At 46.4% G+C, this 21,027-nt stretch overlaps 2 protein-coding genes across 3 annotated transcripts in view; both read right to left on the bottom strand.

Annotated features, from left to right (window-relative positions):
• LOC118215657 (CD82 antigen-like) overlaps window positions 1-11,248 on the bottom strand; it is a 26,029-nt gene extending 14,781 nt beyond the window's left edge. Inside the window, exons 1-3 of one of the 2 annotated variants that reach the window (XM_035396579.1) lie at window positions 11,091-11,248; window positions 2,588-2,660; window positions 639-711 (exon numbers count right to left, since the gene is read on the bottom strand). In XM_035396579.1, the coding sequence (XP_035252470.1) occupies window positions 639-711; window positions 2,588-2,650 (136 nt within the window). In that variant the 5' untranslated portion in view covers window positions 2,651-2,660; window positions 11,091-11,248. Of the gene's footprint in view, window positions 1-638; window positions 712-2,587; window positions 2,661-9,476; window positions 9,550-11,090 lie in introns of those variants that run through there. The other variant, XM_035396580.1, reaches the window with a different exon arrangement.
• A 5,130-nt stretch (window positions 11,249-16,378) lies between these two features.
• The window catches only part of LOC118215763 (tumor protein p53-inducible protein 11-like), a 55,809-nt gene continuing 51,160 nt past the window's right edge, over window positions 16,379-21,027 (bottom strand). The window contains exons 6-8 of the mRNA XM_035396746.1: window positions 20,339-20,435; window positions 18,174-18,275; window positions 16,379-17,356 (exon numbers count right to left, since the gene is read on the bottom strand). Coding sequence (XP_035252637.1) covers window positions 17,223-17,356; window positions 18,174-18,275; window positions 20,339-20,435 — 333 coding nt within the window. The 3' untranslated portion in view covers window positions 16,379-17,222. The remainder of the gene's footprint in view (window positions 17,357-18,173; window positions 18,276-20,338; window positions 20,436-21,027) is intronic.

Below are 21,027 nucleotides of genomic sequence, written 5' to 3' on the forward strand. Positions count from 1 at the left end.
TGGGGCAGCAGTAGTTCTGGGGCAGTAGATTTGGGGCAGCAGTAGTTCTGGGGCAGTAGATTTGGGGCAGCAGTAGTTCTGGGGCAGTGGATTTGGGGCATAAGGATCACAGAAGCACAGGAAGACGCGGAGCTGCGGCATTTCCTGCAGCTGTCTGGGTTACAGAAACTTCACCAACCGCCGGAGAACGTCAAGCAGCCAAACTCCTCCCAATCAAACCCACGCTGTGACCCCACTGAGCGGAACGAGAGCGTGAGGTCTTCCACATCACTGATCGACCGGAGAGAAAATTCACAACATCCTCTCCCCCTCTGATTGCCGGTTAAAACTATTTCCGATAGAGCACATTTGAAGCTCATGTGTTTTGGATATTCTGCAGCTGGGTTTGTTTTATTGCTCTGGCTTTTATTTTATTCCGAGTCGATCTCGGGGTTTGGAACAGGGCAGATTTGTTAGGCTCAGCGGCGGCAGGGTTTCGATTAAAACTTCAAACTTTCCGCGCTCCCTTCCAGCTTCCTCCGCGGAGTCCTCCTTCATGGGGCCCAGATGTTACCGTGGCAGCGGGCGGCCCTGGGAATTCCACGGGCCGTCCCGCCAACCGCCAAGTGACCGAACCGCGGGGCGGAGGAGGTACTTACGCAGGACGGCGATGAAGCTCTGATTGTCCAGGAGAACCCACAGCCCGAATCCCAAAATCAGAGCTCCGAAAATCTGGGAGGGGAAAAAAAAAAAAAAAAAAAACAGAAATGTGAACGGCCAATGAGACAGCAGGGGACAGCCTGCGTGACCTTTAACCTTTAACAAAACACCTCCAACCTCTGCACAACACAACTCTAACCTCTGCACAACACAACTCTAACCTCTGCACAACACACCTCTAACCTCTGCACAACACAGCTCTAACCTCTGCACAACACACCTCTAACCTCTGCACAACACAACTCTAACCTCTGCACAACACAACTCTAACCTCTGCACAACACAACTCTAATCTCTGCACAACACAACTCTAACCTCTGCACAACACACCTCTAACCTCTGCACAACACAACTCTAACCTCTGCACAACACAGCGGAAAACACACTTATTAGGTCGGCTTTAGATGAGTGCATTTATTTTATTATGGACTTTACGCTGGATGGGAGAAGCTTGTGCAATGGGTGGGACGGGTTCCTTGTGAGCTAAAAGATCAAACTGAACCCAGATCAGCACTAGCCCTTCTAGAAAAGTAGCCTACAGACAGCGGCACAAAGTGCATTTTAAAAGTGGAACTGAAATGTTTTTAATTTAGACAAAAACAACAGGAAATAGCACTAGTTCCACTAATCAATCACTAGAGTCACTGCTGAGCACCTTGATTAGTAGAATCAGGATCAGGTGTGTGCACCCACAACTGGCCCTTTCTGGATAAGACTGGGGACCCCAGCTCAAGAACATGAAAAGCACCTAAATAAGAAAAATTAACAGCTTGCTAAAATTCTGGGACTGCTGTTGAGGTTGGAATGAAAACCAGCATAGACAGGGGTCCCCCAGGACCGAGTTTGAGAACCACTGTCCTAAGCGACTCTGTGGAGAAACGTGTCCTGTTTGCGCACAAATGAGATATTTTATACGAGAGAACAGGAGCGGCACGCAGACCACATCGTGTGGACTCTATGGTACCTGCATCCTACGAGGAGGACTGCACACCTGGGCGGTGATCCCCTGCCTGGAGTGACAGCATGCCACAGGTGAGTGAGCGCGTGCCTCAGGCTTTTTCAGATAACTGCATACTCAAATTATCTGAGAATTTGCTTAAGTATTCAAATATCATAGGCCTGCTGAAAAGCAAATGATAAGATCTACACTGGTAACCCGCCCCCCCACCCCGTCTGCATCAACTGTGGCAGTTGTTGGCAAAGTTTACTCAACTCAGAACTCAAGCCAGTTCAGTTCCCGTAACATGTTCTGTTATTTGGAAGAACTCATGTGATATCTGATATGGATATTTATACCCGAGCCAAACAAGATTTGTTTTCGTTTAGCGATGTTTGCCCGTCAACTGCCACCTACTGCCGCTTCAGATACAGACGGGGGCAGGGCAGAGGTCCGGGGGAAGGGGGGTAAGGAAGCGATCGCCGGCTGGAGCTGAGGCTCTCTCATCCTGGGCCTGTTTGCCATTTAATAACTTACATAAAATTTAATAATTTAATATAATTTAATATAACAAAGCTGATGGTTTGCCAGAAAGCGGAACTAATTATTTTTGAGTGACTTCTTCAAAATAAAGTCACTCAAAAATAATTTGTTTTTCTTTCTGGCGAACCTTCAGTTTGGTAACATTGAATAATTATTGATTCAGAAGATTCAGAAAATGAACTCAAATTCAGCTCATGAATGAAACAGTCTATGTGGGCTTTTCTATAAATGACTTAATGCCTCCATTTACAGATGCATTTGATTCTAAGGCCAGTGAACAGTGTGGTGTGGTTTACTGCACCAGTGGGTCGATGGGTCTCATCCCAAACGCAACAGCGGGTTGACGGGTCTCATCCCAAACGTGTACACTTTGAACGAGATGCGATCACGTGACCAGCAGGGACTTACGAAGAAGAGGAGGTTGAACAGGAACAGGAAGTACTTGGTGGCGGTGATGCAGCCTTTCCCCATGGCTCCGGTGCTGTGGGAGAGAGAGAACCAATCAGGAGTAAGGATCTCAGCCTTCTACAGACCCAGTAACAGCTGGCAGATGACATCACTGCTTTCAGCTCCGCTCTTCTTCTACAGTTTTACCCCTGGGGGAAGGGGGAGGGGGCAGACACCCATCAAAAGATGGCAAGCTGGTAGAATAGCAGGTGTGATAAAAGAGCTTTTTGTTCCTGAAGGCACAAAAATGCTGAGAGGAACATGACAGATCACGTTTCTGCAGAACTTCTGTTTCTCTTACGCATATTTTCACCCCAGACTTTGTCTCCACCTTGGCAAATTCACAATCTTTTTTTTTTTTTATTTCAAAGGGACATCCTGTTTAAATAAATAAAATGACAGCCGAGGCTCGATTTTTGCCTCCATGAGCACATTTCGGGTTGAAAGCCGCCCAGATTCGGCTCTTCCTGTCCAGCCAGGGTGATATGGGAGGGACTGAGGATGCAGTGCAGGAAACATGGAGACCCAGAGAAGCACTGCAGATCTGCAGCTCTGAGAGAGAGAGAGATAGAGAGAGGGAGAGAGAGACAGAGAGAGGGAGAGAGAGAGAGAGAGAGATAGAGAGATAGAGAGACAGAGAGGGAGAGAGAGAGAGAGAGAGATAGAGATAGAGAGACAGAGAGGGAGAGAGAGACAGAGAGAGGGAGAGAGAGAGAGAGAGAGAGAGAGAGCGATAGAGAGACAGAGAGGGAGAGAGAGAGAGAGAGAGAGAGAGATAGAGAGATAGAGACACAGAGAGGGAGAGAGAGAGAGAGAGAGAGACGTCTACACACGGGGTCACGGTCAAAAACAGGATGCCCTGCACTAGCTGCAGAGCGACCGCACCACCCAGCTCCACAGCTGCCTGAGCCACAGCGGAGATGGCGCAGTCACAAGGCCCAAAGCCGCGCCCAAACCACGCCACAGCCACGCCCACGCCACGCCCACAGCCACGCCCACACCACACCCCCGCAGCCCCGACATCCGCTTAACTGACACACGGCTCCGAGCTGCTAATTTAAACCACGCAGCCCAGGGCTGAACGAGGCCGTTTATAACAGCAGCGTTTACGGTCCGCTCAAAACCACGCGAGGACCACAGGCCCAGAGCGCAGGTGCTCACCAGCTCTGCGCCGCAGGCTGAAACAGTTCAATTCCCATCAGGCTGGCGGGTCTAACACACAGAGAGACCAAACGCTCTTCTCTGGCAGGCGAAGCTGGCAGTCCTCCATCCACAGCCCTACAGCCCCAAGGCCTCAAACCCCCACAGCCCTACAGCCTCAAACCCCCACAGCCCTACAGCCTCAAACCCCCACAGACTTACACAGCCATGTCTAAAGAAACGCAACACAGCAGGTGTGGCCACAGCTGTCCAGCCAACGGTATTTCCCCCACCAAAAAAAACCCAAACCCCCAACCCTCAACCCCAGCACACCCTGCCCCAACACAAGTTTCAGCCTCCATAACCACTGGCCCAGTGAACAGCAAAAACTGGAGCCACTGTTGTGATGATGTGCTTGATGATGTGATTGATGATGTAACTGATTCTGTGATTGATTTGGTGATTGTGATTGATGTTGTGATTGATTTGGTGATAGTGATTGATGATGTGATTGATTTGGTGATAGTGATTGATGATGTGATTGATTTGGTGATTGTGATTGATTTGGTGATTGATTATGTGATTGTGATTGATGTTGTACTTGATAATGTGATTGATTTGGTGATTGTGATTGATGATGTGATTGATTCAGTGACTGTGATTGATGTTGTGATTGATTATGTACGTGATTGATGTTGGGATTGATGATGTGATTGATTTGGTGATAGTGATTGATGATGTGATTGATGTTGTGATAGTGATTCATTATGTGACTGATTCTGTGATTGTGATTGATGTTGAGATTGATGATGTGATTGATTCTGTGACTGATTCTGCGATTGTGATTGATGTTGAGATTGATGATGTGATTGATTCTGCGGTGCCACGGCCGAAGCAGCTGGCGGAGAGAACGCACGGATCTGCCAGCTCACTCAGGCACAGGAGGGCAGGGCTCCAAAACTGTGCCAGCCCCCATTAACCGGGTGAGATACGCAGTGAAACAGAGGGCTCTAATCAGGCCAAGCGCAGTATTTTACCAGGACATTTATCACTGCTTCAATAAATTATATCAATAAAAGTATACATTTTTATCCTTCATATTAAAAGCCTTTATGAAGGAGCAGTGGTAAGGAGTAATGGTAATATAATAGAACATGATTATATATCTATAATAAGAAAGGAAACGTGGGTGGAAACTAGGACCTTCCAAATAAAATGGTACAATTAATATCTTTCTTCAAAAGCCTGAATGCAAGAATTTCATTCCAGAAAGCTTTGAATTGATCTTTGTGGGACAGAAATAAAAAAGTGAAATAACTGAATGTGTAGATACTGTACTGATGAAGGCCTTCAACTCTCCCTACATTCAACAAAAACACCCTTTATCAGTGTGTGTGTGTGCGCGTCTATGTGTGTCTGTGAGTGTGTGTGTGCGTACGTGTGAGTCTGTGTATGTGCGTGTCTGTGTGTGTGCGCGCGTGTGTGAGTCTGTGTGTGCGTGTCTGTGTGTGTGCATGCGTGTGTGTGTGTGTGTGAGTCTGTGCGTGAGTCTGTGTGTGTGCACGTATGTGTGAGTCTGTGTGTGTGTGTGTATGTGTGTGACTCCGTGTGTGTGTGTGTGCGTGTGTGTGTCCACACACTTCCTGGTGAGACAGACCCGTCTCAATCAGATTGACTGCGGCCACTAACAAACCCTCCTTTGAGCAGGACAAGTTACTCCTTTAAATAACCCACCAGACACACATGTATACTTTACCACAGCCACCCTGACAAGCTGGATAATTCTGCTAACAGACACACAGTTACTCCTTTTAATAACCCCCCCAGACACTTATGAAGACTTCACCACAAAATCCCTGACAAGTTGGCTAATTCAGCCCAGGAAAGTGTGTGAGAGTCTCAGCTCGGTAACTCAGTCAGATAACAAGGCCTATCTGTTTGTCTCAGGACCTCCTGCCAACTTCTGCTCTGAGTTGCTGAATTAGTGCACTCATCCACTTTATCTGCCATCTCTGATAAGGCTGTGAGTGGAAGCGGAAGCCTGCATGTAGGCTAACCTTGGGGTATTTTTTTTTTTTTTTTTTTAAACTGTGGTCTGATACACAAGAGAACAGCACTGTTGATAGACAACTAGGCCAGATAGTGATGGTGTGAATAGAAAACACAGCATGCACAAATACACACACACACACACAGACAAGCAGACACACACATGCATACACACACACACAGACAAGCAGACACACACATGCACACACACACACAAGCAGACACACACATGCATGCACGCACGCACATGCACACACACCAACACACACTCACACAGACACAACACACTCACACAGACACACCAACACACAAACACACACTCACACAGACACAACACACTCACACACACACACTCACACTCACACTCACACTCACACTCACACTCACACTCACACTCACACATGCTACCAAGCATCCCAGGAACAGAGTCCTCTAGCCCTTATTCTAAACCCACACTTCCACACTGAACCCAATAACCCAAGAGCCTGACGATCACAGCTAAAGTTAAGATCGACCCTGAAAATCTGATGGGAAACCAAGCTTCATTTCCTCAGGCTAGGGACAGGACAGAGAGCGTGAGAGAGAAACAGCACATAGGCCAGCCTTTCAGGACAGGGAAGTGCAGCAAGCAAGACAGTAAAAAAAGAAGGTAAGAGTAAAACAAACTTTTGAAACGTCTTTGGACACTTTGTTGGAAGGAAATGGCCTCCATTTCTGTTTCAAAACCCCTTCTTTCCCAGTGGGGCTGCCGACGGGTCACCCCAGGAAAAGCGGGGTTTCCCAAGCGAGGCACAGGCGTGTGAGCTCATCAACACACCCACCCCCTCCCCCTTTCCATGCAGACAGTGCTGATGCCCCCCAACCCCCCCCCCCCCCCCCGCCCCCCCCCCCCCCCCCAAGTGCTACATCATCCCAAACTGCACCACGTGTTTTTCTTTTTTTTATATTGTGATGCGATAGGTAGAGAAGTGCATTATGGGAGATGTAGTTTCAGGAAGCCGAACAGGAAACATGGTGGAAAGACAGGCCTCCCTGCAGTACAAAAAAGATGAGGGACAACCCATTTAAAACTGTAAAATGGGCTAAATTCCCTGGTCCCTCATAGAGCCCCTGTCCTGTACGGACCAGAGCACAGCAATGCCAACAAAAGAAAAAAATGGCTACAGAGCTTATCTGTCCTGCCGGGGGTTTGTTAGTCTGGGACAGCACGGCCTGTGCTGCTCAGGGCTACGCATAATCCACTCTGATTATAATAACTGTTTATCTGCCCCACTCCCCCCCCCCCATCAGTTTCTCTGTCCCCCCCCCCGATTAAAATAACAGTTTCTCTTCCCCATCTGCCACCGTGAGAATTCAAACACGGTAATTCAACCTCGAAGGCACAGCAAGTGAGCGTTCGACACGTCAAACATTCCGGAAACAATGTTTCGAAAAAAATATAAATGATTCCAGAATCATTTTCGCCACGCAGATTATCATTCCGACAGCGAGGAGCCACAGTGTTGCCGACATGAAGGACGAAGCCGCCATCACAAGGGACAAAAAAAAAGAAAAAGAAAAAGAAAAAGGAGCAGCACAGGTCTTAAACGTTCTTGAGTGGATGGGGAAAGTACGCGTAAAAAGTCACAGCTACCGATGACGCTCGAGCTGAACTTTAGCACAACGAAGCAGACGGCAGCCTCATGCTGGATCTGAATTTTTTATCTTCGAATCAATTTTTCAACAGCGCGATGTGTTCCGTCCATATGCTGCAGATGGCAAGGAGGCTCCTCCATATTGCCGAAACGTTTGAGGCCAATCTGTGCAAAGACCATCTCACCACTTTCAGAAAAATTTTTTGGGGGGGGACTTGTGCCCTAGGCCCTATTCAGATATACTGTGTTATACTACCAAAGTAATATTTGTGGTTTGAAATCAGGGTCAAATATGTATTTAAAATACTTCAACTCACTACATCAGTGGTAAACGACCCTGTTTCAGGAGATCCACCATCCTGTAGGTCTTCATTTCAACCCTAATTTGGCACACCTGACTCTACTGATGAGCAGCTCAACATGATTTTGCTACCTATTGAATGAGGTGTGGCTTTGTTAGGGTTGGAGTGAAAACCTACAGGACGGTGGATCTCCAGGAACAGGGTTGGTTACCACTGCTCTACGAGCTGCAAATGCCTGAAAACACCACAGGGATCCTGTGAATTTTGTTGGTGAAAACTGACATTTCTTTTGCAACAGTCAGTAATCAGCAATCAGGAATTTTACCGGTATGAAAAGGTTTTTTTTTTTTTTTTTTGTCCATAGTCTGTCCTAAATGCAGTTTGCCCATATCACAGAATGAGTCTCTGCTTGTAACACTGAGGACAATTCCAAACACAACATTATTGAAACTTAGCACAGGAAATCCTTCAAATAAATCCTTCTTATCTGGCTGTTTTGGGAACCCCCCAGTTTCCCTCCAAATTTCCTCGTGAAGTCCCGTGAAGGATTTCTCTGTTCAGAAATGACTCAAGGCCAACAACAAGAGGTCTGTTTACGATGGAGAATGGAGAAACCATTTAAGCAAAAGTCTGTCTGTGCAGGGGAATGTGTAACGAGAACCACATGTTGGCCAACCGTGTTTATAACCAACCAGGGGGAAAACAGCGAAAAAATAAAAATGAGGGTATGTGGTAGACGCCGGGTTTACCAACGCCGTGCTAACAAACCGCTATGAGAAAGGTACGGACAAAAACAAGCCAAGGCAGTAAAAACGCGCCTCTAAACCTCGCCACATAGAACAGAGAGAAACACATTCACGGTTAGTCTTTCGGTTAAATAAAAAACATTTAAAAAGTTTAAAAAGGGGATTCCCCAAAAATATCCAGGGGAATGGGTGAACGCACCAGTCACTGACACACACTGTTCACGCTTAGCAGCCACGCGCACCGATGACGAGAGCGCGGTAAACCACGGCACGGCTCCGGCGCTCGTCCACGTTCAACACGGACTACGGCAAACAAACATAGCGCCGCCAAACTCGTCCTGCCGCCAGTCCCAATAACGCACACAAACACCTGACCAGGACAAATACAGCTTATATGAACGGCGTCTAATCTTTATATATGCAGGTAATATCTAAAAACAATAAAGCTTGCAGATCCATGAGAATGTCCAGCAAGCCGTTAGACCCAAATTAGACTTTTGTTCCCAAAGTCAGTGAAGACAGATGTTCCTGACCTTGTCGAACAGCCAGCCAACAGGCTCATCAAGTGATTGTACTAACCCCTGAAGGGTCAATGTAACCGGTTGTGTGAAATGTGTTATTTTTCCCATACACTCAATACATTTGGATGAGAAATCTAAAGATGAACGTGACAAAAGTTCAGACAATCAGCTTTTAATTCATGGTATTTCCATGTATACCTCTAGAGCTGTTTTTGTATGAAACAAAAACATAGGCTATACGTATCTAAATATCGTGAAAATTAAAAGCTGATTTTCTGAAGTTGTCTCATATTCATCTTTTGATCTCAAATCCACATGCCTTATAAAGTATAAAGGATAAATAACACATTTCACTCCACCGTGATTCCAATGATTTTGGAGGATACTGTATTTAGCCCAGGTCTGCACCTGTCCCGACTCCCACCATTGCGCACGTGAGTCCGTGAAAAGTGACTCACCCCAGACCGTGAATCAGCGGCGATGTCACCGGGGAAGGCCCGCCGAGTTGTGGTCTCTGGTAAATTCCAGAACCTCACAGGCTACAGTCAATCACGACGATTCCTGTACCGCGAGCCTGCGAAATAACCCGCAGTGGAGTGACTCAGTTTCCCCCAGTGCAGGATGGGCAGGATTGGGTCATTTTAGGTGCACGCGGCAGTGGTGGGGACTCGGTATTTTCACGAAAGCTTGGGATAGATTGTTTATGCTGCATAGAATAATGTCATTTCCCAACTAACTCACGTGTAGTTTCATTTCACCTATCGCGTCGCTATTGGGTGCGGCCCCGTTGTGCTTTTATACGCATTATTACCGCTATGATTGTTTTACAACAGTTTGCTGATGACACACGAAACGGCTTTTGGATCACCCTACTCAACAGCACGACTGAAACTTCAGAAAACATCCCGCGCGGTAATTTCCCAAAAAGCACAGAAACTTTCAACTTTCGCATAAAAAGCACCACCATCTATTCGTTTTAATGCTGACAAAAAATGAGACGTAAAAAAGGCGTTCCTTAATAGTTTCAGCGAGTGACGTTAAAAGTATTGCGCTTTATTAGGAATAAAAAAAGTAAAAGGTGATTACCCCGAATCAGATACACTCGTTTTCACAGTGACGCGTTAAATGAACTACAGCCAACAAACAATAATCAATTGTCGTGAGAATCAAACAGATTCAGTGATAGAAACGCGACATCAGCTCTGTATGCGTGAATAATTACTGACAGTCAGTGCGCTGTCCGTGAGCAACTCTACGGACTGCCCTTTAGACAAACTTTCCACCGGGATACACCCAAGTCTGACAGCGGAATGTATCCTCCATTCCAGCTCAGTCTCCAGGTCGCACAGCAGGTAACTGTACCGTCACTGAACACCTGTGAGTATCGTGCGCGGGTTTTTACGAATCCTTGATGCCAAGTGGGGAAAAAACAAACACGTGCAACTCGTACGCTACTCGTGTGGGACCATACTGCAATACTGATGTTATCCTAATATTCCGCTGGTGCGATTGCCCCAGTTAACAAAACCGAAACAGTCAAAAGAGCCAATGCAAACAACACGAAATTAGATTAATGTTGTCTTACATGTAAGCAATCATAACCACAGTCGTCTCCGATCCTCAACACCTGCTTTCAATTAGACGAAGTGGATTATGAAGCACCACCATTTCTGTTCAATGCCACATCAGCAAAACCAATTCATTTTACACATCAGAAAACAAAACCGTAGCACTGGGAATAATTGACTAACGTTATACGCATCTAAATGTGATAGTGCAAACAGTGCCTAAAATTAATCTGAGCAACGGACTGTTTCCAGATACAAAGTGCTCAGGTTCATAACCATCTTGTGATCTAAGTTTCGTTCTCCGTGTCTGGCACAAAATTAGCCTAGATAAAACGCGACCGATTTTTCCATAAACTTTTCTAAACTTTGCTGCTAGCTAACATTAGCGAGCTGGCTAGGTAGGCTACTAAAATACGCCAGTGAAATCATGAAGGGAAAAGGTAAGCCTTCACTTCAACGACTTTTCTCCTAATTCCCAAACGGTTCGCAAAACAAACTACTTACGTTTTCTGGAAAATTAGTAGTGATAGAACTGCGACAGATGTCGGCCGTGCTCTCTGAAGACCAGGCAGCGTGTTGTGAGAATAAAAGCGCTGAAGTTCGGTTAGGTCTAGGAAAGCATAACAAAAAGTGTCTCCGCCGTGTGGCAGCTATTGGAACTGCGCTCTTAACCCACTCTCTTCCAAATATGACTGCTGCAAGTCATTTTTATTTACATACAGTGGAAAAAATGGTGCATTGTTCTGCTAAGGAAAGATAGAGGACGGGACAGAAGCGAAAGCAAGCAGAACAGAGGCCGCCCAAGCCCACAGAGAGCACAGGTGGGACAGTGAGTTTCCTGCAGGTGGTCAGCCCCCACTGCCCCCCCCCCCCTCCCCCAGGTCTTTAGAGAGCCACTCCTCTGGTGGGACACCATCATTCGTTGCCCTGGAATCAGTCCATTGGTGGGGAACGGCCACTGTCTGTACAGCCAAACAGGTCCTTTTTCTGACCCTGAAGTGTTCATACTCTCGCTGTTACACACACACACACACTCACAGACTATATACACACACACACACACACACACTCACAGACTATACACACACACACACACACACACACTCACAGACTATATACACGTCCACACACACACACTCACACACTCACAGACTATATATACACCACACACACACACACACACACACACACACACACACACACACTCACAGACTATATACACACACACACACACACACACTCACAGACTATATACACGTACACACACACACACACACACACACACACACTCACAGACTATATACACACACACACACACACACTCACAGACTATACACACACACACACACACACACACACACACAGACTATATACACGTACACACACACACTCACACACACACACACACTCACAGACTATATACACACACACACACACACTCACAGACTCTATACACGTGCACACACACACACACACACACTCACAGACTACACACACACACACACACTCACAGACTACACACACACACACACACACACACTCACAGACTATATACACACACACACACACACACACTCACAGACTATATACACGTGCACACACACACACTCACAGACTATATACACGTCCACACACACACACACTCACAGACTATATACACGTCCACACACACACACACACACTCACAGACTATATACACACACACACACTCACAGACTATATACACACACACACACACACACTCACAGACTCTATACACGTGCACACACACACACACACACACACTCACAGACTATATACACATGCACACACACACACTCACAGACTATATACATGCACATGAATCCATAAATATACACACATTACACACACAGACTATATACATACACACACACACACAAAAACACATTATACACACACGCACACACACAGACTACGTACATACACACACACAGACTACATACATACACACGCACCCACAAAACACATTATACACACACAGAGTCATTGCTTTATGAATTAAAATGTTATCAGTGCACTCCCACTGCAAATGCGCCTCAGCCTGAACAGGCAGATGGTGGTGGTGCGACCTTTCTGCAGCTGATCAATGGAAAGCATAAATATGCATCTCACCCAGTCCCCCTGCTGCCAAGGGCTCATTTCAGTCCAACACCTAGCGCTCATTTCGCCCGTGTAAATGAGATTAATCACCCTAATCACTCATCCGGAATATGCGGATCCCACCAAATAAAATACCACGGACCAGAGGGCATCTCTCATTAAAAGAGCACAGGCTGCGGAGGGCTCATTGATTTTAGAGCGACTAGCGGTGGGCGAAACATCTGCCATCTGCTGGTGAAGTTAAGAACTGCAGAGTGTAAATGGTGGGGACTTCACAGCCTAAACGGGTCGTCAGGGTTCACAGACTTCTGTGCCGGGAACCCATGGGCGTCCGCAAATGAGTTCTCAGAAATTTGGAAAGAAATAGTTTCCCTTTAAAGAATGTCTTGTTTATATTCATTTCTATATCAATAATCCAATTTATATGCTTTATAAATATAATAAATCACATTTGACCTTAAAATAAAATAAACCTAATTAACAACACAAAAAAAAGTCCAGTTAACAGATTCTTGGTAATGTTGTGATCGTTACAATTTATTACATATTTATATTGCACGGAACACATCTCTGTCGTGTCCGAGACCCTGTTTTAAACACGCTTCCTTGTGCTTGTGTCTGAAAATAGCCACCATTTTACACCCAGTGGCTGTTGGATAAATGTGTCAGGAGTAGTTAAACTTTTTTTTTTTTTTTGGGGGGGGGGGATTGGGTGTTAAAGCACCCACTGGGTAACATAATTTTAGACTAAAAATATGCCTCCAGTCCGGTCTAAAGCAGAACTGAAACACGGCCAGTGCTTACCTCCTTCACCCGATAAGAAAAACACACAAAACCTTGCAAAAAAAAAAAAGAAAGAGAGAATATATTTATTTTTACAGAATAAATACACAATATTCCATTGAGGACAATATGTAAATTTATTTTTGTTTTTCCAGAACAAAGCAAAAAAAAAAAAACAATGCAAAATCTACAACAACCATTTTCCTTTCAAGTAGAATTGGAATATGAACTCATAAAAAAAACAAAATAAAAATAACATAAAATTAAACAGCATTTACACACTCAGTTTTTTTCTTTTTCCAGGAAGTTGGAGCCCTGAAAAGAAGCAGGTTTGTACCAGATGTAGAAGTGACGGTTTTTTTTCCACGTGAACCCATCCAGCATGTGTTTACATTCTCACAACATTGCTGTAGTTTTGCAGCAACACTAAAGCAAAAACCAAACCTTTACACTGTGTTCAGGACATGGAGAGTCTAAAACAAGGACTGAGCATAGAAATGGAAAAAGTGAGCCATGTGCACACACAAGCCAAAAACTATAAACAAGCAATTAGCTTTTTTTTTTTAAAACTTCTCTTCTTTGAAACCCCAGCGCTAACGTCCTCATCCTAGAGCAGCGACGTTTCGTCAAAACAAAAAAGGATGTGGATTTAAAACGGTGATTTGCGAGAACGCACTTCCCCCTACGGTGCTGAAATAGCCGCTTGAACAGGCACGCACGTCTCATGCAACTGTTTTTCTAAAAGCCTAATCTTCGGAGACGAGGGAGGAAACGACCGCTTTCGCACCCCGGCCGAGTTCCTTCGGGAGTGCCGCAGCCCTTAATTAAAAACAACAAAGAGGATAAACTGACGCGCCGCACGTGACGGGGAGACTGTAGAATCAAGCCCCCTGAATTCAACATGTCTGATCGTCGGGAACACCTGTGCCACAAACGAGAACAGCTGCGGTCCCCACAGTAGATGAAAGGAACCAGAGAAACGACTGCTACTCATCTCACCCCCCCCCACCCCCCCCTCCACCGCTCACCCCCCATCCCCAGCATGTTCTGATCACAGTCATTTACTAAGCCCCCCCCCCCCAGCATACGGAGAGACCCCAGACTTAAGAGGGTGATAGTGATGTTGGTGGAAGCAGAGTGGCTTGGAACTCCATTAGTTCCCCTGTGGAAGGAGAGAAGGGGGGGGGGGGGGCAGCAGTGCGGTACCACGTTTATGGGACGTCCCGGAGAAAACTGAGCCGACCCAAAACAGGTAACTACAGGAGCTGCTGCTGCAGGTATACGCAAATCAGAACTGGGGGGGGGGGGGATGACTTCCACTCTCTCGCACTGTAACGTGTGTGTGTGCACTCTCAAATATACATGTTCTGGGAATGCATTTTCAAGGCAACGCGCGTTTCATTTAGTGTCAAACTAGAGTAAAACCGGTAAAAACTTCAGCCTTATTAATTCCTATTCCCATCGTCCTCGTAGTAGAAATTTGATCACCGGAAATTATGCAAAACAACCTCAAATCTCATCTGTGCTACAAAACATGCTACTTTAATGCACCGGATTTAGTGTTGAAAATGCTGTCTCCAAACCAACAAAGACAAAAAACAAAAAAAAAAAAACAAATTCAATGACACGGTGGAGTATCCTTGAAAACCACATCCACTGTATAAACAGATTGCTCGCTTCACAAACAGCTAAATGTACACCTTCCTGCTCTTTAAATAAAGCGATGGCGCTAACGTCTATCGATAGCGCTATGTACACCGCACTGAACACGTATAAAACACCGTCTCTTCACATTTAGTTTTAGTTAAGGCAACACTACGGATATGCTGTGTTTGAAAACTTCGCTAATCTAATCTGTGAATATATGTGCGTGTAATTCTCAATGTGCTACACCAAACATGCTCTGTGCTTTTTGAAGGGGTAAGCCAGTGGGATTTCTTTTTTTTTTTTTTACAACCTCAACACAAGCTGCTGAAGAAACAAGAGAGAGAAACCATACAGACAAACAGGCCCATGCATGTAATGATCGGGGGGGGGGGGGGTGCATGCAGAATTTAGGGGTCTCTTGTAGGAGCACTGAGCATTCTAATCAGGGTAGCATCATTAATTAATTTGAACAGAATTTAAAACAAGCCTCTGCTTCTCTGAAATGCATCTTGTACTGATCTCATCACTCATCTGTGGTGTCCAAATAAGGACCACCATTTCCCTAGCATAAGTTCCTTTCTGATCAGGGTCACACAAATAACCAAAATACTTTAAACACCCTTTACATGGCAGTAAAATTACTCACATCTTTTTCAAGAAACATTTATTGTCATCATTAGTATGATACAAAATCATCTTTCCATAATTGTACATTTTGGTTAGTAGGTTTTGTTGAAAATTCTCAGGGATCTGCAGGAGTGTTTTAAAATTTGATCAGAATCTAAATTGTTCAGTGGTGGTTCCCAAACTTTTTGTTTTTGATAATAGGAAATTTTTAAACCACTCACTCACTCACTCACTCACTCACTCACTCACTCACTCACTCACTCACTCACTCACTCACTCACTCACTCACTCACTCACTCACTCACTCACTCACTCACTCACTCACTCACTCACTCACTCACTCACTCACTCACTCACTCACTCACTCACTCACTCACTGCATTGTGCCCTTTTCCGTCAACCCTCACCATATCCCCTCTGTTGTCTCCCTGTGCCCCCCCCCCCTTCCCCCCCCCCAGAGGGCACAGAGGGGACCACTGAGTTAAAATATTTCAGGTACACATTAGACCCCTTTCTTTTTCCATTCTGTTATGCGTTATCAGGCAGGAGTGATGGTGAACAAAGACCAGATTCCCTGAGCTCTCAAAGGCTGGGGGGTTGGGGGAGGCGGGGGGGGGGGGGGGGGGGGGGGGTCCTGTTTAACACTAATAATAGAAGCAAACCCCTAAATCCCAACTCTTTCACAGTTATAATTAATTACTGAATAGAGCTTCGCTTGAGACTGTTTTTATCTGAACTCTCTGTGAACTTAACTCTTGAAGAGAGCTGAGAGTCTTCTTTCCCTAGTTAAACTGAAAGCGCTACACCAGCGAGGGAGGTCCTGAGGTCGCGGAACAGGAAGCTGAAGGTCATCTCCTAGGCAACCGAGCACAACAAACGCCGACTCTACTTTACTGCTGCACACAAGCACACGCTCGGTACTGAATGAGCTCAAAACACACAGAGTCCTGCACGCGGAACGCACACTGCCCGAGTCCAGCCTACGTGCCCTTTACACTGAACATACACAACGAGTCACATGACTTGGGGGAGGAGCCGAGACAGCAAGATGGGCACCCCATTGTCTGAAATGCACCGCCCCCTTTCTAATACTGCTTTCACAGCCATGTGTGAACCCCAATGTTTTGGCTGCTTCCTATACAAAAATGGGGGGGGGGGCATGGGGGGCAAGCCTGTCAATCAACAAGACCATTCACTTAATCTACTAAAACATGGGGTGGGGGGGGGGGGGTTCTTTTTGGATCTGTATGTGCCCTATGAGAGAGATTCTGCAGTGTAAAACAAAAGGGGTGTGGTTTTGGTCATGTTTGGTCCAGATAGGATAGAGGGAGCGGTGGGTGGGGCTTGGGAATTTTAGACAATGGTGTACCCACACTTTTTGTACAATGTGACCCCAACATCCAGACGCCGCCACTTCCTGGTCCCGCCCCACCCCGCCCTGGACGCCTCCAGAACCCCTCAGATCTTCTTGGGCCTCCGTCCGAGGTGGTAATAGTACGAGAGGCTGACGACGAGGAAGAGCACTCTGCTGAGGAGGAGGAGGATGGCAGCGTTGGACACCGAGCCGATCTCCACCAGGGTGAAGGACGTCACTGCAAGGACAGGCGAGTTAGCGATCTGCTACAGCGGAACTCAGCGGCTGCCTCACACGCTGGGACATACACGCGTGTTTTAATTACTACACCATTATTTTATGAATCAACAGAAGACATGTCGCCATTCAGTAAAGCATAACTATTTAAAAAACTCAATTCTACCATATATGCGGAAATAAAAACATTGCCTGAAAGTATAAAACATGACATCTATTAAATATGAAAATAAAATATTTTTTCTAACTTTTGGGAACTCGGGTGTTGCTGTTGCACCCTCTGCTGGTCACTTGTGATATGTTCCAGGTTCCAGGTCATTTCACAAGACCAGCGCATCTGTAATGCCACCAGTCTGCCACAAGAGGGCGACATTGCTCCAAACTCATTCAGACACTTGGAAAGAGAGGACTGAACCGGGATACATTACATTACATTACAGGCATTTAGCAGACGCTCTTATCCAGAGCGACTTACACAACTTTTACGCAGCATTTTACATTGTATCCATTTATACAGCTGGATACATACTGAAGCAATGCAGGTAAAGTACCTTGCTCAAGGGTACAACAGCAGTGTCCTTACCCGGGAATCGAACCTGCGACCTTTCGGTTACAAGCCCAGTTCCTTACCCACCGTGCTACACTCTGTCCGATACACATTTACAGTGGCGCGGGAGAGGCTGAATGAATGTTTGTAATTGTGCACAAAACAGATGTGGGGTAGTGGGGTTGTGTTCGTACTGCCACTGTATACTTTCAGCTGGGGGGAGGGGGGGGAGTGGTCTGTGTGTGGGGGGGGGGGGGCGGGGGGTACTCACCCAAAAACTGCACAGCAAAATAGCAGGCCTCTGTCAGCAACGTCCACTGTATAACGATCTTCTCTGCCGTGTACAGCCCGTTCCACATGATTAAGGAGATACCTGCGGGAGAAGGGGGGGGGGGGGGGGGGGGGGTCAGTCCTGTCATGTCTTCTATTCATGAACCTGTCTAAAGTATTTCAAATAAAGGACTTGACCATGGACTGATTCAGTCAGTACAGTGTCATGTTAAATTATACACAGGATATAGAGGGAGAATCACAGTCAGCTGTACCACAGGTCCGACAGGGTGCATCTGTATTCAATCAGAAAAACTGCTTTGTTTTTCAGCTGTGTGACCCATGCAGAAGGCATAGTGTCCATCTACTGTAGCAGACACTCATTGCAGTACTTTCATTTAGCACAGTGACAAACACAAAAAAGTAATTCAGTGTGTGCATCATTAATGCGGGTGGTGATGATGATGATGATGGTAAAGTCTTATCCTCTCAGGATCTGGTCTCATTACTGCATGACGACCAGGCGATTTCACACTGGTGAACTCTGCTCCACCTCCACCAATCACCAGGCAGTTCCTCCACTACCACCAATCTCAAGGTGGTTTCTTCACTTCAACCAATCACCAGGCGGTTCCTCAAGCTCCACCAATCACCAGGCAGTTCCTCAAGCTCCACCAATCACCAGGTGGTCCCTCAAGCTCCACCAATCACCAGGCAGTTTCTCCACCCCCACCAATCACCAGGCAGTTCCTCCACCTCCGCTCCGCTTCATGGATAACTGATTAATGGCAGCATGCTAACGCGCTAATGACTCATATCTCTAATCCCTTCTCTCTCTCTCTCAGTTTTATTGCAGGAGGAGCTGGCGGGCGTCTCCAGGCTGCGCTCCTGATTAATTAAACCAGCGAGCGAGCAGCACGCTTCCTCCACGAGCCTGAGGTTCCCCCGAGACCCCACGGCCCACCCACACGCTCTGTTCTACCCACAACCCCCCTGGAGGTTTCATCCTGCTCCGACCCTGCCGTCTCCATAGCGACACGGGGTCATCCTATTACCTGTTTCATAAAATGACAGCCCGATTCTGTGTCAAGCACTAAATCAGCGTCAGATGGTCACAGGCAACGTGAGCGTACAAGTGCACATGAATACAAAATGAGGAGAACAGATATAGTCCTATGGCCCAGAGTTTGATCAGAGTGAAGATCTTGTGAATATAGTTTTGCCAAATGTTTTTTAAAAATCATGATGGAAATCAGAATTTAATTAAAATTGCGTCCCACAGGGTGCAGGGGACCCAGCTTCTGGTTACCCAAAAAAAATGGAATAAAACCACACTGGGGGCCTAATATGTACTTGAAATACGACCCTTTGGACACAAAGGTAAAATTCCTTTAGATCAGAGACTATTTCGACCTGACACAAGTAAGGACCCAGGTGTGTGAATAACAGCCCGTAGACCTGACGCAGGTGAGGACCCAGGTGTGTGAATAACAGCCCGTAGAGCTGACGCAGGTAAGGACCCAGGTGTGTGAATAACAGCCCATAGAGCTGACACAGGTGAGGACCCAGGTGTGTGAATAACAGCCCGTAGAGCTGACGCAGGTAAGGACCCAGGTGTGTGAATAACAGCTCATAGAGCTGACACAGGTAAGGACCCAGGTGTGTGAATAACAGCTCATAGACCTGACGCAGGTGAGGACCCAGGTGTGTGAATAACAGCCCGTAGAGCTGACGCAGGTAAGGACCCAGGTGTGTGAATGATAACAGCTCATAGATCTGACACAGGTAAGGACCCAGTTGTGTGAATAACAGCTCATAGAGCTGACGCAGGTAAGGACCCAGGTGTGTGAATAACAGCTCATAGAGCTGACGCAGGTAAGGACCCAGGTGTGTGAATAACAGCTCATAGAGCTGACGCAGGTAAGGACCCAGGTGTGTGAATAACAGCTCATAGAGCTGACGCAGGTAAGGACCCAGGTGTGTGAATGATAACCGCTCATAGAGCTGACGCAGGTAAGGACCCAGGTGTGTGAATAACAGCTCATAGAGCTGACACAGGTAAGGACCCAGATGTGTGAATAACAGCTCATAGACCTGACGCAGGTAAGGACCCAGGTGTATGAATAATAACAGCTCATAGACCTGACGCAGGTAAGGGTGACTCACTCAGCAGCGCCCCCCCGTACAGCCGGATGGAGATGCTCGTAACCGACAGCTCCTTGTCAAACACCACCTCGTACAGCTGGTTAGGAAACACCAACGCCTGCAAAAGAAAATGGAGAAGAGCCCCGTTCACAATATTAACAACTGCACTGGGTCACAAGCTTCAGTGTAAGAAGTCCCAGCTTCCTGACAATTTCACGAAACTCTCCCCCCCCCCCCCCCCCCACTGGTTAACCTGTCACTCAGCCAGGTGTCACTGATTGGCAGCCTTTTTGGGGAACAAAGGCCGATGGGACAGCCTGGAGGCGTACTAGGAAAGGAAGGCTTAAATAGCTGTCAATCATCTTGACACACAGCAGGCTAAAATGTAAGACTAAATTTTTTAAAAACATTGCTTTCAATAAACAGGCTTCTGATCACCCCCTCCCCTCCTCCTGATTTCAAAATATTCGGATAAAACCCAAACAGAGCCCCTTCCAAAACATGACTGTTTTATTATTTCTTTTCTTGTGTTTGGAGGGAGACTTCAAAAAAAAAAACTGTTTCTCACCCACCTCCATACCTCAGTCATTATTTCAAAGCTTTTTTTTTTCCTCCTCCAATTATAGAATCGCAAATTGCAAAGCCCTCTCTGCCATCGTGCCCACACCCTCCCACAGCCAAGAAACGAAGCAAGGCAGCTCTTTATAATC

Source organism: Anguilla anguilla, chromosome 16, assembly GCF_013347855.1.
Source record: "Anguilla anguilla isolate fAngAng1 chromosome 16, fAngAng1.pri, whole genome shotgun sequence".
NCBI classification, from domain to species: Eukaryota; Metazoa; Chordata; class Actinopteri; order Anguilliformes; family Anguillidae; genus Anguilla; species Anguilla anguilla.